The 15,629-nt window shown below is 31.6% G+C and overlaps 1 protein-coding gene across 1 annotated transcript; it reads left to right on the top strand.

Moving 5' to 3' along the window:
- The first annotated feature begins 6,844 nt into the window (after positions 1–6,844).
- On the top strand, positions 6,845–14,271 carry LOC137573122 (broad-complex core protein isoforms 1/2/3/4/5-like). Its single transcript, XM_068284970.1, has 2 exons — positions 6,845–8,322; positions 11,913–14,271. Exon 2 carries the CDS (start codon positions 11,996–11,998, stop codon positions 12,659–12,661), a length of 666 nt encoding a protein of 221 aa, XP_068141071.1. The 5' UTR covers positions 6,845–8,322; positions 11,913–11,995; the 3' UTR covers positions 12,662–14,271.
- The last annotated feature ends 1,358 nt before the right edge of the window (positions 14,272–15,629 follow it).

Raw genomic sequence — 15,629 nt, 5'->3', positions numbered from 1 at the left:
ATGAAGCAGTAAGCAAGTAAATGCAACATTAACTTAATTTTTTGTTCTTTAAAAAAGGAAAACCAAATTCCAAATTCTCGATTTCGTTTGCCTGGATGGATGAGCGCAGCTGGTGAAATGTTTGTTTATAAAAGGGGGACAAGAACTGATAGATTTTTAGGCAAAAAGCAAACAAAATTCGAAAACAAAAAAAAAAAAAAAGAAAGGGAAAAAAACAATTTAAGTGTTATAAAACTGATTTAAATATATATATATATACTTACAAGAGAAAACACAGAACCACAGGAAGAGCATTTAATGAACTAAATTGGCTTAAAGGAAAACAAAAAAAAAAAAAAATTAAATTAAATTGTAATGTATAATCAAAATTTTTGGTTTAGTTGTTTTTTATATTTTTTTTTTATAAATTACATAAGGGCATATGCTTTTCTTTCCATTTCAAGACTGAACAACTTTTGAAGTAGGAAGTAGGAAGAAAAAAGAAATAGAGAGAGAGAGAGAAGATGAAACACCAATTGTGTGCAATTTTGTTGAAATATAATGTGTAGGGGGGCGGCGGGAGGGCCAATTTGTTTGTGAGGATGTTTCCAAATTCCCATATTCAATTCCGTTCAACTTTCTCAATTGCAAATTAGCCCTCGCCACCAAAATAACAGAAAACAAACGAATGTATGAGAAACAAGAATGATGAACGATTTGATGTAAAGAAGGGAGAAGACTTTGTTTGATTCACTTAATAATGGGAGATTTGGGACTGTACCAGCTTGGCGTGTGCTTGGCATAGCCTTAGTTAAACTAAACAAATCGATATAAATTGAAATGGTTCGATTAAAATTAGTTAAGTAGTTTTTTATCCCCTACAACTACTACTACTACTAGCACACACTACCAAAACAAACTCTACCAACTACAACAATACAATGACTACTATTATTATGGAATATTTTTGGCAATGCTTATGTCTGCGAGTATAGTCGAATTAGAGAGCCTCCTAGATCCTAGATCGGATGCAAACACTATATATATGTATAGTGTATATTCACTGAGATGACTCGCCTTATTTTAAACATTAAAACTTATTAATATTAATATATATATAAATATATTTGTTTTCTCTTATTGATCATTTAACAATTTTTTTTGTTTTTTATTTTGTTCTTTTAACTTTTGGCATGAAAAAGAAACATTTAAACTAAACAAAAAACAACTGAGAAAAAATTTCAAAAATTAACCAACGAAAAGTCTGAAAGAAAACAATTTTTACACATTATATATATATGTATATATAGAGAGAAAATATATATATATATACTATGTTTATATAATTTTATATATTTTTTTTGATACCAAAATTTGATTTTTATTGTATTTAAATTTCATGTGTGTGGTTTTTTTGTTTCTGTCTTAGTAATATATATAAATATTTTTTTCATTTATCTTAATTAATATTATGAAATTAATATATTATATTTTTGTTCAAATATAAGTCCAAAAACCGAGTATACTTAAAATGTATTAAAATTAAAAACCAATATAAAATAAATATAGTTATATTATTATTACTATTATGAAATATGTTAAAAAAAAAGAAAAGAAAACAACAACAAATGGAAAATCTGCAAAATTGAACTCGAAATTGTATAAACTCCTTTGCCCTTTGACCGCAACACCCCAACAACCAACCCCCCTTCTCCCCCTAATTCACTCTTCTCTCATTATTAATACTACTCTTCCTTATTCTCTTACTGAATTTTTTTTTTTATTATTTATTTCTCTTTTCTTTATGATTCTGTTCTTGCAAAAATGTGTAAATATACTGCAAAAGGGAAATGGAGAAGTAAAAACGCAACCTACATACAAAATATTATACAAAAACAAAAAAAAAATAAATAAAAATAAAGAAAAACAAAACAAACGAAAAATGAAGAAATTAATTCAATGAATAATACTAATCAATAGAAATTTCAATTCAATAATGAAAACTAAGAAAGAGAACGACAAACCAAAACCAAAGTAAGGGAAACAGTAAGCCGAAATAAAGAACGAAAATGAAATGAATGGGAAATAGCGAGAGCAAAAACAAAAGAAAAAAAAAACGAGCCTTGACGCTTTTATGTGAACTAACAGTGTATTATATATATATATATATATATATATGTATAACTCTATATATATATATACTATGTACATGTTCGTTTTCAATCACTTTTAAATGTTGTTTAAATATATATATTACTAACACACTCGCCCATTCATACACACACACACACACAGACTCATACACACATTACATCCAAAAGAGGCATAGAAAGAGAGACAGAATGACCTAAAGGTTAGGCAAATATCACACTATATCCTTCTATACATAGTCTCTCTCTCTCACACACACACACTATTCAAATGACTATAGCACAAACTCAACTCAACTCAAATAGCAGATCTACCATATAAACCATATATATACATCTCTATATATATATATATTATACCGTATATCGGATTTGTTGTAATAGCAAACCTTAAATAGTAAGAGAGCCGTTTAACGACAAATGTTTCGTTGTTATCTCATCCTAATTTTCAATCTGATTTCTATTATATACCCAATACATGCATACATACATACATGACATAAATATACATATATAAACAATTTCATATTGGTTTATCGCTCCTTTTTGTCACTCGTCACTTTTGTCCTTAACTCGTAAACAGCAGAACAAGATACCGAAACAAAGACGACGACACAGAGAAATATTTAAGTGTAAACAAACAAAAAAAAAAAAAAAAAAAAAAAAAAACAAAACAAAGCAAAAACCCAAACAAATATAATTATAATAAAATAAAACTAAAAATGTAATATCAATTTTTCTCCATTATATTCAAATGAAACATTAGCTCCAAGCCACATTTTACCATAATTGCTTACAATCTTAATTACAATAACAATAACAATTACAATTACAATTACAATAACAAATACAATTGCAAATACGACAAAAATACCAATACAAATACAATAAGTGAACCAATTCTGTGCCCGAACCCATACAAAACCATTTACTCTAACGAAAGTAGCAACTAATAACGAGTAACGAAGAGACAAGAATAACGAGTGTAACTAGTGATGCGTAACGAGAGACGATAGCAGAAGAACTAGAATAACGAGTACAGCTAGTGATGCGCAACAACGAGTAACTAGTAGCAAATAACGAATGACAAGCAAAAGTTTAAAACGAAGAATCAGTCTCACTTTCTCTACTTTCAGGGCACTGGGTGTAGGGGTTATCACATTGATTACAAGTCAACTATACAGCAGTTCAGTAACTAACAATGATATAAGCTAATCAACTAATAACACATAAGAAATAGATCCATAAAAACATGTTTAAGTTAGCTGAAAACATTAAATAAAAAATGCGAAAAAAAATACAAAAAAATAAAACAGAAAATGCAAAAAAAAAAAAAAAAATGGGAAAATAGTAACCGGAAACCGGAGATGGCAGGCCACTCGCTCTCTCTCTCTCTCTTGCCGAACCGATCAACCAAGCAGCATATAGCATATGATATAAAGACAGCCACAAAAAGTGTTTAGAATCCTTTCCATACATTCCCCCATACAAATTTGAGAGAAATGATTCCATTAATTAGATTGATTCGCTGTCTTTATACACATACTCGTACATACCATCCATACACATTGCAATATCTCAAAAAATAATAGTTGCAAGACACACAACTTACTATAGAATAGAAATAGAAATAACTTGAATACGAATGAAAATCAAATCAAATCACATTGACACACACACACACACACACACACACACACTTACACACACACGTACATACTAAACTAAAACTTAACTAACTAACTATTACAACTTAAGCAAAACTGCATTACAATAATCGAGCAACAAAGTTCTTAAACCATTCGTTGTATTTGTGTTTGTTGTAAATTCGTAATCATATTTTCTGCACTCTCTCTCTCTATATATACAACAACAACAAAAACAAGAACCTAACTAAACATACAACAACAAAAACAAGAAAAGAAAAAAAATAATATTCTTTTTATTTTCTTTCTTTGTTTTTCAAAAGGCGTTTTTTCGTCTCTTTCAGTTGTCTTCCATTGAGTTCCTTTCTCGTTCTTTGACCCATCATCATGTTATTTAAAAAGAAGAAAATGAAAAAAAAAAAAAAAGTTTTTTAATTTGTTCTCTTCAACTTGTATATACAGAAATTAATAATGACAAAAAAAAAAAAAAAAAAAAAGAAACAGAAAAAAGACAACAAAAAAAATAACTAAAACTAATTGCATAATAAATATATTATATTAATTACAATTCATGTAAATGTCAACTAGACAAAATCAGCAACAGAAAAAGAACAAAAAAAACATAAATAAAAATAACAAAGGGAAACATAAATGAAGAAACAAAAATTTTATTTCGCAAAATGAAAGCAAAAACGGAAATTGCAATATTTTCATAAAAATAATAATAAAATAGAAAACCAAGAGAAAAAAAAAAAAAAAAAAAAAACAAAAACGAAAGCAAACAAAAAATATGAAAGAAAAAAACAAAAACATTTTTGTGTGTTATTATTTAAATAAAAATGAAATGTATATAAGTGAACAAATGAAATGTGCTGAGGATTGTTTTTTTTTTTTTTTTTTGTTTTTTATTTTTGCCCCTCACCAAAAAGGGGAGTATCGTTTGGTTTCTGGTACTCGTTGCTCTCACACACTCGCTGGGGAAAGTAACGACCAAGTCTGCCTTCTCTACTGAACTTGCCCCCTACCCTCTGACCCAGACCCAGACCCAAACTCCGACTCTCAGACCCTGACCCTATAAGCCTTAATGCCAATGCGTCTAACTCGTTATATCTACTCGTTGTGTGTGTGTCTGTTTTTTTTTTTCCAGTGTGTGTGTTTCTTGTTTTTGTTTTGTTTGTTTGTTCGTTTGTTTTTTCTGGTTATATGGGTGTGATAAATATTTCTTTCCTTTAAGCAAATAAAGGGTCCTTATCTAACCAAACTACCTAACACAAGCATACATACATGCACACATTTACATGCATACATATATCGCCACACACACACACACACACATAAACATACTTGCAATGTATGTGTGTCCCTTCAATTATATATATTTTTTTTTAACTGAACAGCCGAACATTTCTTTCTCTCTGTGTGAGAGCAGAAGAGAGTTTGGTCACATTTAATTAATAATAATATTAATAATAATAATAACTGCCCTCAAGAATCAAGATCGACCCAAAAAAAAAAAAACCACCCGCCACGCCCCCAATGACCCACGACCCAATTTTCCGGCCACCCATCACTATAATAAATTTAATTTTGTTCTGTATGTATTTGTATGTTATTTAATTAATGTTGTTCATTTTATTTATTTATTTATTGTTTCACATCAGTTTCATCAACAGTCTACATATATGTATGTATGTACATATATATACATAGATGTATACATATATGTTTGTACATACATTTGATGTATAACAAAAAATCTGATGTATGTACGTTGTTTAATTATTGTTTTTTTCCTTTTGTTTTCATTAAGTAATTGTATGTGCAAAAACAAAAAGAAAAATAACAAAAACACAATGAAGATGTTGACAAAAGAAAGACGAAGGAGCAGAAGAAGAAGAATATATAATATAATATATCTAACCCATTTATACACATTTATGTTTAATTACTCTTTTCTTTTTTTGTTGTCTCCTTCATTTTTAACATACTTTTTATGTATATGTATACATATATACATATATATGTATATATATGTATACCAAAACCCTTTTTTATGATAATAATAATAATAAATATATACACTCATAAATCAACGCAAAAAAGTACACAAAAATCCAATAATGTGAATAATAAATATAAACAAAACAAAAAACATAAATTAATTAAAAGAAAAACCTTTCAAAGACCAGCCCCGTCCCCCCTCCAAAAAAAAAAAAAAAACAGCAAAATACAAGAAAACCTATCAAATGATCATTCGAAAATCTGATATATAATGAATATATATATAAAAACTCAAATGAAAATGAATCAAAATCAATCCCAACAATTTACAGGAAATTCACCCAAGAAACTCTTCTCATGCCAACTCTGCGGTAAGCTCCTCTGCTCGAAAGCCTCCCTCAAGCGACACATTGCCGATAAACATGCCGTTCGTCAAGAGGAGTATCGTTGTGCCATCTGTGAGCGTGTCTATTGTAGCCGCAATTCGCTAATGACGCACATTTATACCTATCACAAGTCACGACCCGGCGATAGCATGGAAATGAAAGATATTAAACTATATAATCAATTTAATTCGTCAATCTGAGACTACTCAATGCCCTTAACACTAGGGTTACACCAACACCAGCACCAACACCAACACCCACACCAATCACACCATCATCATAATCATCATACTCATCATAATCAAACGAAAGCCATGACCCTGACATCTTCAACATCTATGAAAAGTAGTAAGACAACAATTCAAGGACCACCAGCACCAACAACATTCTATGATCATATTGATGATGGGGCCTCAACGCCCGCCATGCTAAATGAGCAATATCAATTGCTAATACAGCAAAGACAAATAATGACACTATATGATTATTATCTATATCAGCGTCAGACGTCATCGACAACAACACAGACACAAAACCAAACACCAACACCAACACAGACTCAGACACAGACGTTAGCACCCATTTTGAATCAAATGACAAATGCGAATAATGCCAATATGAATAATAATCATAGCACTTCGATAGCAACAATTGGCAATTGAAGGGGGATTAGAGAACAAACAAAACTAAAACAAAAGAATCAACTCTTGTAACTTAAAAAAAAAATTTAAAACTTAAAGCAATGCCATTATGTAGTGATACCAATTTATATATATACACATAACTATATACTATTATTATTATTATTATATTATTATATATACTCTACCATATACATAGAATTCTAGCCTGACTACCTAACTACCTACCTACCTACCTACCTACCTACCTACAAACATACATACCGACATTTAGGCAATAAGATTTAGTATTTTTTTTTTTTGTATTCGTTCGATATTTATTTTGTGGTCAACTCTTTACAACACAAAATAAATATTCGAATCGATCGATGTAGACTTGCTGACTTTTTCGACGACAACAAAACAAAAAAGGAAACGACAAAAACTAAAAAAGAGAACCTCATGCCTATGGACCATATTGATTGATTGACTGATTCGATTGATCAATATATTTTAGATTTAGACTTAGGGCTAACTCGAACTATTATTATGATTATTATTATTTAACACTGTTGTTTATGTACACTCTGTGGCCTTCTTTATACCTCATACAACGTACTTGTTAGTCAATTTTACAAAAAAACGAACAAAAAACAAAAACGAAAACAATGCCAACGGAAAAAATGGGAAAACAATTACTGATAATGAACGTTGCACAAAGCTGCCTTTTTCTTACAACAACAACAAAATGATGACACTCAAATTTACGTAATTTTTTTCACTATTTTAAACTAAAACTAAAACTAAACTAAACTGAACTAAGCGAAACAAAAAAGACAACTCCCAAACGTGCTTTCTTCCATAAAAACAAAAAAAAAAAAAAAAAAAAAACATATACATATACTATATACATTCGAAACGCCTACATACATACATACCATACCATATAAATACATGCACTATCCTTAGACTAAGACTAAGAATCATATATATTAAAGAAAATATATATATAGTAGTTATTTAAATAATAATTATAATGATGAAATGAAGTAAGAGTTGATGATGAAGAGAAAACATGCATCGGGTCCGACTTGTGTTTAGTGCTATAATTGTTGCCGACAACCAACCAACCACAATCAACACCACCACTCAAAGAATAAAAAAATACAAAGCGAATTCATCTGTAACAATAACAACAACTACATCTACAACAACCAACCAACCAACCAACCAACCAACCAACCAACCAACAACACACAGAAACAATACGAGAGAGAAATCATAACAAGAGTCCAATTCCAAAACAAAAAAAGTAACACCCTGTATCTCGCAATATATCCCTGTGACATTTCATTTGTAACGAATTGAACCGAAGAGATGTGTGTGAGCCACCAAAAATAGAATACTACATCAGCTGCAACTTTACTCGAAACGGCCAATGCCATGCCGTGCCGTGCCAGCTACATCGAGCCGGCCACTCGCTACTCGTCACTCGCCACTCGTTAGTCTGTCAAAGTACAAGATCACGCGCTTGCTAAAGGTTAGCCCAACAAACTAAAACCAATACAAAAAACAAAACCAAAAAGAGATGATTTTGTAGTTAGTGCAATATTACAACAAAGCTATTCCTCTTCTCTATCATGGCCTCGTTTTTACACACACATCTGTCGAACTACTATCTCTCTCTCTCTCTCCCACTCTCTCTCTCTCGCTCGATCGCTGTAGCTCTCGCTCTATCTGTCTCGCTGCCCTTTACTAACAAAATATATATTATATATATACATACTATATATAACTATTCAACGGAACTTGGTTTAGCCGCGCTAAATACACATTCTAGTACATTATAGCGTTACCTATCTAATTTCTCTCTCTATCACTCTCTCTCTCTCTCTCTTACTCTACACCTATCTTTCTGACTTTCACCAATGTAAAAAGCGCTTCTATTTACCCAAATATATATATATATATATACATGTTATATATAAACGACATTTAGTTGTATATGCAGCTAGTTAACGAGAGAACCTTCTCTCTAAGTAACAACTACTTATCACTACTATTATATAAATACATACATATATTCTATAAATACATATATCTGTCCCTTTCTGGCGCTCTCGCTAGTCTCTTGTACTCGTATGTATTATAAAAACAGAAAACTACACCAAAAAAGTGACATAAATACTCTGCTTGTTCATGCGCCCTCAAGTCACTTGCCACTACTACAACTACTCTATCTTTCTGACTCTCTCTATCTATCGATCTCTGTCTCGCTCTTTAAGACCACACACGCTGTAGCTATTGCTAACCATGTCATGTATAAAGAACATTTTGCGACCTGTAAGTACAACTACACACACGCACACACACATTCTGCATACGTACTCACACCAAAAACACGTACTCCAACTATTTAATCGCTAGTTATAACACAAATCAGCTGGCTCTCGGCGCTGGCCGATTAACGATCACCAACTAGTAACTGGAACTATAAACTATCTTCTCTTTGTTCGGCCATCGTCTCAACTCGCTGAGATCTCTTTTTATCGCTCTATCGCACGCACTCTCATATCTGATGTAGTGTGTGACTTAAAGTGTTAATAACTCGACTATATAGTTATTAATACGCTATTGTATATTCTGCTTTTTGCCTAACATTGCAAGCCGCCGTCTCTCTCTTTCTCTCTCCCTCACTTTCCCTCTTTCTTTCTCTCTATTTCCTGATTGAGAACACTTACTCGTTATTGTAGTTCTTGTAGCGAGCACAAGTAACGAGTTGCATATGATAAAACAAACTCGTTGTAGTCAAACATAAACAATAAACCCGAAGAATCACATTGGCATTTGTATAAAGTAAAAGCACCCATCATCAAATGTATCGAAGGGTCACAACTAATGGATCTTTTCGGCCATTTCTCTTACCACAATCTTCTTTGCAGAGCTCTACCATCTGATGCTATACCTACTACTCGTTGCGTTGTTCTATTACCCAAAAGACCACATATTGGTCTTTCTCTCTCTCTCTCTCCATCTGCAGTACTATGTCCTCTATCTCTATTTTCTCTCTCTCTCTCTATTTCTCCTCTATCTTTCACCTAAACTGTCTCATGCCTCTCTCTCTCTCTGTCTCTGCGTTGATTTAGCAAAAATTAAAACAAAATGTACTTGTATTGTTGTATCCTCTCTCACCTCTCTCTCTCTCTCTCTCTCTCTCCTCTCCTGTCCACATTGCCTAATGCTCCTGCTCTGGAGCAACTGTATAAATGAAAAATCTTAAAACTCTATGCCTAAGTTACCCCTCCAAACTATGTATAAAGAATATATATATCTTCAATATCAGAAAAACTATAATGCATTATAAAACTCTATAAATCAAAAGAAACAAAAACCTATTATAATATATAAAAAAAAACCAATCTAAAGATAAACCAAAAAGCAACAACAACAACAAAAACCAATAAAGTTCAAATTACTTTTCTTATGTTTTTGGTAAGTTTTTGGGGTCGTGTCATGTAGCAAAATGCAAATACCCCAAAAAAAAAAAAAAAAAAGAGCTGCATCATTCAAAAGAAGAAGAAGAAAAAGTAACTAACTAACAGCCGGCTTACCCCCATTTCACTTAAAACTTATTCATTTATCATTTAACACAATATTTATTATTCAGCAACAGATTTATTGTTGGCTGTTTTTTTTTTTTTTTGTCATTACCCCTTCATATTCTGTTTCTTGGTTACTTTTATTTCACCTCTTTCATTTTACTCCGTTTTTTTGTTCTTGGGTTTTCTTTGTTTATAACTAAAACTCAAAGATGAATGAACAAAAGAGTCTCTCTCTTTCTGTCCGTCTATATTAGTAGTTAACTATGCTTAAGTTTTAAATGCTTTAGTTTAATTGCTTGCCTGCTTAGCTAGCTCACTTTGCATGCGATCACTCGCTACTCGCTACTCGTTACTCGTTGCTTGTAACTCGTCGCTTGCCTGTACTTGTAAATATTTGTATGTACTTATTCTAATATCATTTTGTTAAGTTTATTTTTGTAGTTTTTTTTTTTTTTTTTTTTGTTTTTTTCTGTTTTTTGCATGTTCTCGTTACGGTTTTGTTATGTAAATTTTTTGTACGTATGTATATACAATATTTTTCCGACCACCTCCCCCCCCAAAGAGCCCACCTTTACTCTCTCTCTCTCTCTCTGTCTCTCTCCCCCCGTCACACACACAAAAACACTCCTCCTCCTACTCACTCTGGCTCTTTCTCTCAAACTACCTCACTATCTCTCTGTTTCCTTTGTATAAAGTAGTAGTCACCCTGTTAATATACATACTTAATCAGTCAATATCAGTTGGAAAATATATATTTTGAGGCATATGAAGAAAAGAAATATTTAAGCTAGTTCTACCTCAAAATTTAATCAGACAAAAGAAAATTTTGAAAATTCGCCACTGAATATCTGAATTTTAGTTTTTTGGAATAATTTTTGTTTTGTTTTATTTCGTTTGGAACTCACCTCTCTCTATCTGTCTCTCTATTACTCTCTCTCTCTCTCTCAATATATCTATATAAATATCGAATATCGAACGCTTTATCTCTACTCTCTGCTATAGCAATCAATAATATCAAAATTACATAATTCAGGCAAATCAATTAGATACAAAAAAAAAAAAAAAAAACCAAAAAGAAGCATTGTTTTATTTTTCACATAATTTTCTAATATATATAGATATATTAGATATATATATTTAATTTATTTTATTTTCCTTTAGAAAAACATTTTCCTACTCAATTTTCTCCCAAAAAAAAAAAAAAAGAAGAAAACCAATCAATCGCAAAACAAACTACACAAATTTCACAATTTTTTAACTTTGCACTTTTAGTTTCATATTTTCTAAACAAAAAAAAAAAAAAAACTAAAACAAAATAAGTCACAAAAAAAAAAAAAAACGAAATCATATAAAATACTTAAGAAATATATTTGACAACAATTTATTTAGTTGAGAATTTTGATGCCTATCTATATAATGTATATTCTATATATATATATATATATATATATATCTAATGATAATTCCTAATCTGCATATATGATTCGACTGTTTTGACTAATATATATATATTTCTCTCCATGTGCAGGACACAATACGCACAACATCATCTGTTCCGCAGCTACCTCGCCAACCAGTTCTACCTCATCGCCTCCATCGCCGCCCACAGCGATGACCTCGCCCACCAGCAGCTCGCTGAATGGGAGTCTTGCCGCAGCCGTCTATAATCTGCATGCGGCACACAACTCACCGCCCCGTCCCGGCAGTGTGGGCAGCAGTGTGGCCAGCAATCTCTGCTCCTCATCCACCGGCGACAGCAGTCCGGCCTCCTCAGTGGTGATAGCTGCCAGTGTGGTGGCAGCATCGCAATCCCAGCAGCAGCAGCAACAGCAACAACAACAGCAACAATCGATGAATGTGAATGTGAATGTGACGGGGGCACCACCGCAATTGCCATTGCGTATGCCACCACCGACCAGCGGGGGCATTAATGAGCCACAGGAGTGTCCCTATTGTCGGCGTACCTTCTCCTGCTATTACTCGCTGAAACGTCACTTCCAGGACAAGCATGAGCAATCCGACACCCTATATGTATGCGAATTCTGCCATCGACGCTATCGCACCAAGAACTCGCTGACCACGCACAAGAGTCTACAGCATCGGGGCTCGAGTGGCATGTTGAAACGTTTGCTCAAAACATCGGCTATCAAGCACGGCCTGGTTGGTCATGGTCATCATGGACATCCCCATCATCATGCCCTCTCGCATTCACATTCGCGGACCAATCTATTTGATTTCACCAGCGAGCTGGGACAGCCACCACCAGGCATACAATAGGATTTAAGATGGAATGCAATTTTTTAGAGAAACTTTTAACACACCCACACACCCACACCCACACACCAACACACACAACCCTTATTCTCAGTGTAATCTTTTCCAGTGTACTATTATCTAATTTTATAAAGTTTTTTTTTTTTTTTTTTTTTTTTGTGTAATAATTTTAGGCATTTTGCATTAAGAACCAGCTACAAATACTTTGCCAATTAATTTTAAAATTGAATTGTTTTTTCTGGCACAAACAACAACAACAACAAAATAGAAGAAAAAATAACAAAATGAAAAGAAAACTACTCGCCAAAGTGGTTTCCCATTTAGTTTTGTCTAGTTTCTAGTTGCTATTTAAATTAGTTTTCGTTAGTAATAATTTAATTTTTTTTTGCTCGGCATTCTGTTTTTTTTTTTTCCTCTTCTAATATACGAAAATGTTTAGTTTAGTTTTGAGGCAACGACAACTCGTTGCTTCATGTGCAATACCTCAGCGTGTAAATATGGAAAATTGTTTGTTTGTTTTTTTTTTTTTTTGTGTTTTGTGTTTGCTAAATTACCTCAAAAGATGGAAGGAGAAGAAAAACAAACAAAAGAAAAAAGGAAAACACAACAAATACTTATTAGAATTAGTTTATTTTACAATAATCACTAACAAAAAAAAAAAAAAAACACAAATGGGAAGAGAATGAAGGACTATAGAAATACAGTTTTGAGAGTTTAGACAGAAAGCAGCAAATAATAACGGTACATATCAAAGGCGTATACGCAGGCCCAATAAGCCACAGCCACAGTCTACAGTCTATGCAGAACGAGAGAGCTCAACAAAATGGCGGCGACGAGTAACTCCACAACGAGTACGAGTAGAGCACGTCACCAAAGTGTTTAGCTCTCTCCCACTTACACTCTCTCTCTCTCTCACGCTCACCAAACTGCTGATCAACTCTCTAAGCAAACAACAAAAGCCAAGCAAACAAAGGAAGAGAAGAAAAAACAAAACAAAACACACAAATTTCATAATCAAATCAATGGCTTTCTTCTTAGTTTTGTTTTCTCGTTAGTTTTGCTAGGTTTTTCTACAAATACATACATACATACATACAAACATAAATACATAGATATATCTACATAAATAATTGTAATTTAATTGTAATTTTTATGCGTTATCGTTTCTTTTCATTCTCTAAAAAATTTACGAAATTCCAAATCCATTAACAAAAAATGTAAACAAGAAATTGAAGTCAAAGGCACAATCGAGCAAAAAAGGCAAACAGAAACGAGTAAAACAAAAACAAAAGTAACTAGTAGAAGAAGAAGCGAATGTAACTAGTAAACGCGATGCAGCAGTTAGAAAGATCATCAAGATGAAAAGAAACTTGAAGAACCTTTAGGCTAAGCAATGCAAAACAAACAAAAAAAAACAAAAGCAAAACATATAAATTGTTTTTTTTTTTTCTAAATCTAAGCAACTTTAAGCTAAACAAACAAAAACAAATACAAAAACAAAAAGTAAAACGTTATCAGGGATATAAATATCAAGAAAATTACATTATAGTAGCAAAAGTCACGTCTTTTTACACGTATACTAACAAAAAACAAAAAACAAGAAAAAACAAAAAAAAAAAAAAAAAAAACTTGACGAATATATGTAACAACAACAAACAAACAAAATGAAAATGAAAATAAAAATTAAAATCAATTTTTTTTTTATATATATATACATATATAATATACATACACAGATATATACTAAAAACAACAACAACAACAAAAAGAATATGAAAAGAGAAACAAGAAACAAACACAAAAACACACAAAACAATTTATATATTATAAATATACATATAAAAAAACACATATATATATACAACACATACATACATATACATATATATTAATGATTAATATGTAGATGTACGCACACACACACACACAGACAGACACACACACACCCTTGCATTAACAAACAAAACCCAGAAAGAAAGTAAAGCCAAGAAAAAGAAGAAAGTTCGAAACGAAAAGAAAGTTTAAACAAAGAAAAACAACAACAACAACAACAAACAAAACCGCAAAGTAACTCAGTGATTTTTCACCAGCGAAGTACAAATGTTCTGAAATTACAAAAAAATAACTATAAAAAAAAAAAAAAAAAAAAAAAAAAGTTAAGATACGAAAAAAAAAACAAAGAAATAAAAATCCAAGTGAACGTTAATTGCAGGTCAAAAATTTGAAAACCGAAAGGCAGGAAAAGAACTAAAGAAGAAAAACAAATGGAAAATGGAAATAGAAAAGTTTGCCAAACTGCCAAACTCTGATGTAGATATAAACCCACACATATATATATACATATATATATATATATAAACAAAAACAAAAGCAAAAGCAAACATCTTAATGTAATCTAACGATTTTTCGGTCTATTTGTTTTTTTTTTTTCGTTTTTTTGTTGGGAACAAAAGCAAAATCAAAGTGCAAAACAAGACAAAACAAATTTAAAAGAAAAAACAAATTGTTATTTGCACAAAAAATAAAAAAAAAAAACAACAATAAAAATGTGTCAAACAATTTGTAAAATGTTACAAACAAAAAATATGTCTCAGGAAAAAAAGAAAAGAAAAGATTTATAAAACAAACACACACACACACACACACACAAAGACACATATACAAAAATATATATACATATATATATATATATCTAAGCCGACAAAAAGTCTTCGTATATACATATATATGTGTATATTGCCAGTGAAATCAATGTGTAATGGGCATATCAAACACTAAACCGGACTTACCATATACAATATATATACACATATATCCCCCCCCACACACACACACACGCACACCCAATCCGTATGTACTACATACCTACATATATAAGGTATCTTTTGGTTCTATTCCTTTCTCCTTGATCACTCGATCATTCGAATGGCAGCTAAGTTGATATATGTATATACATATATATTTTGATTCC

This window comes from Drosophila tropicalis, unplaced genomic scaffold (genome assembly GCF_018151085.1).
Source record: "Drosophila tropicalis isolate 14030-0801.00 unplaced genomic scaffold, ASM1815108v1 contig_4, whole genome shotgun sequence".
NCBI lineage: Eukaryota > Metazoa > Arthropoda > Insecta > Diptera > Drosophilidae > Drosophila > Drosophila tropicalis.
Note: the sequence above shows the minus strand (reverse complement) of the source record. Positions and strands in the feature narration are given on the sequence as shown.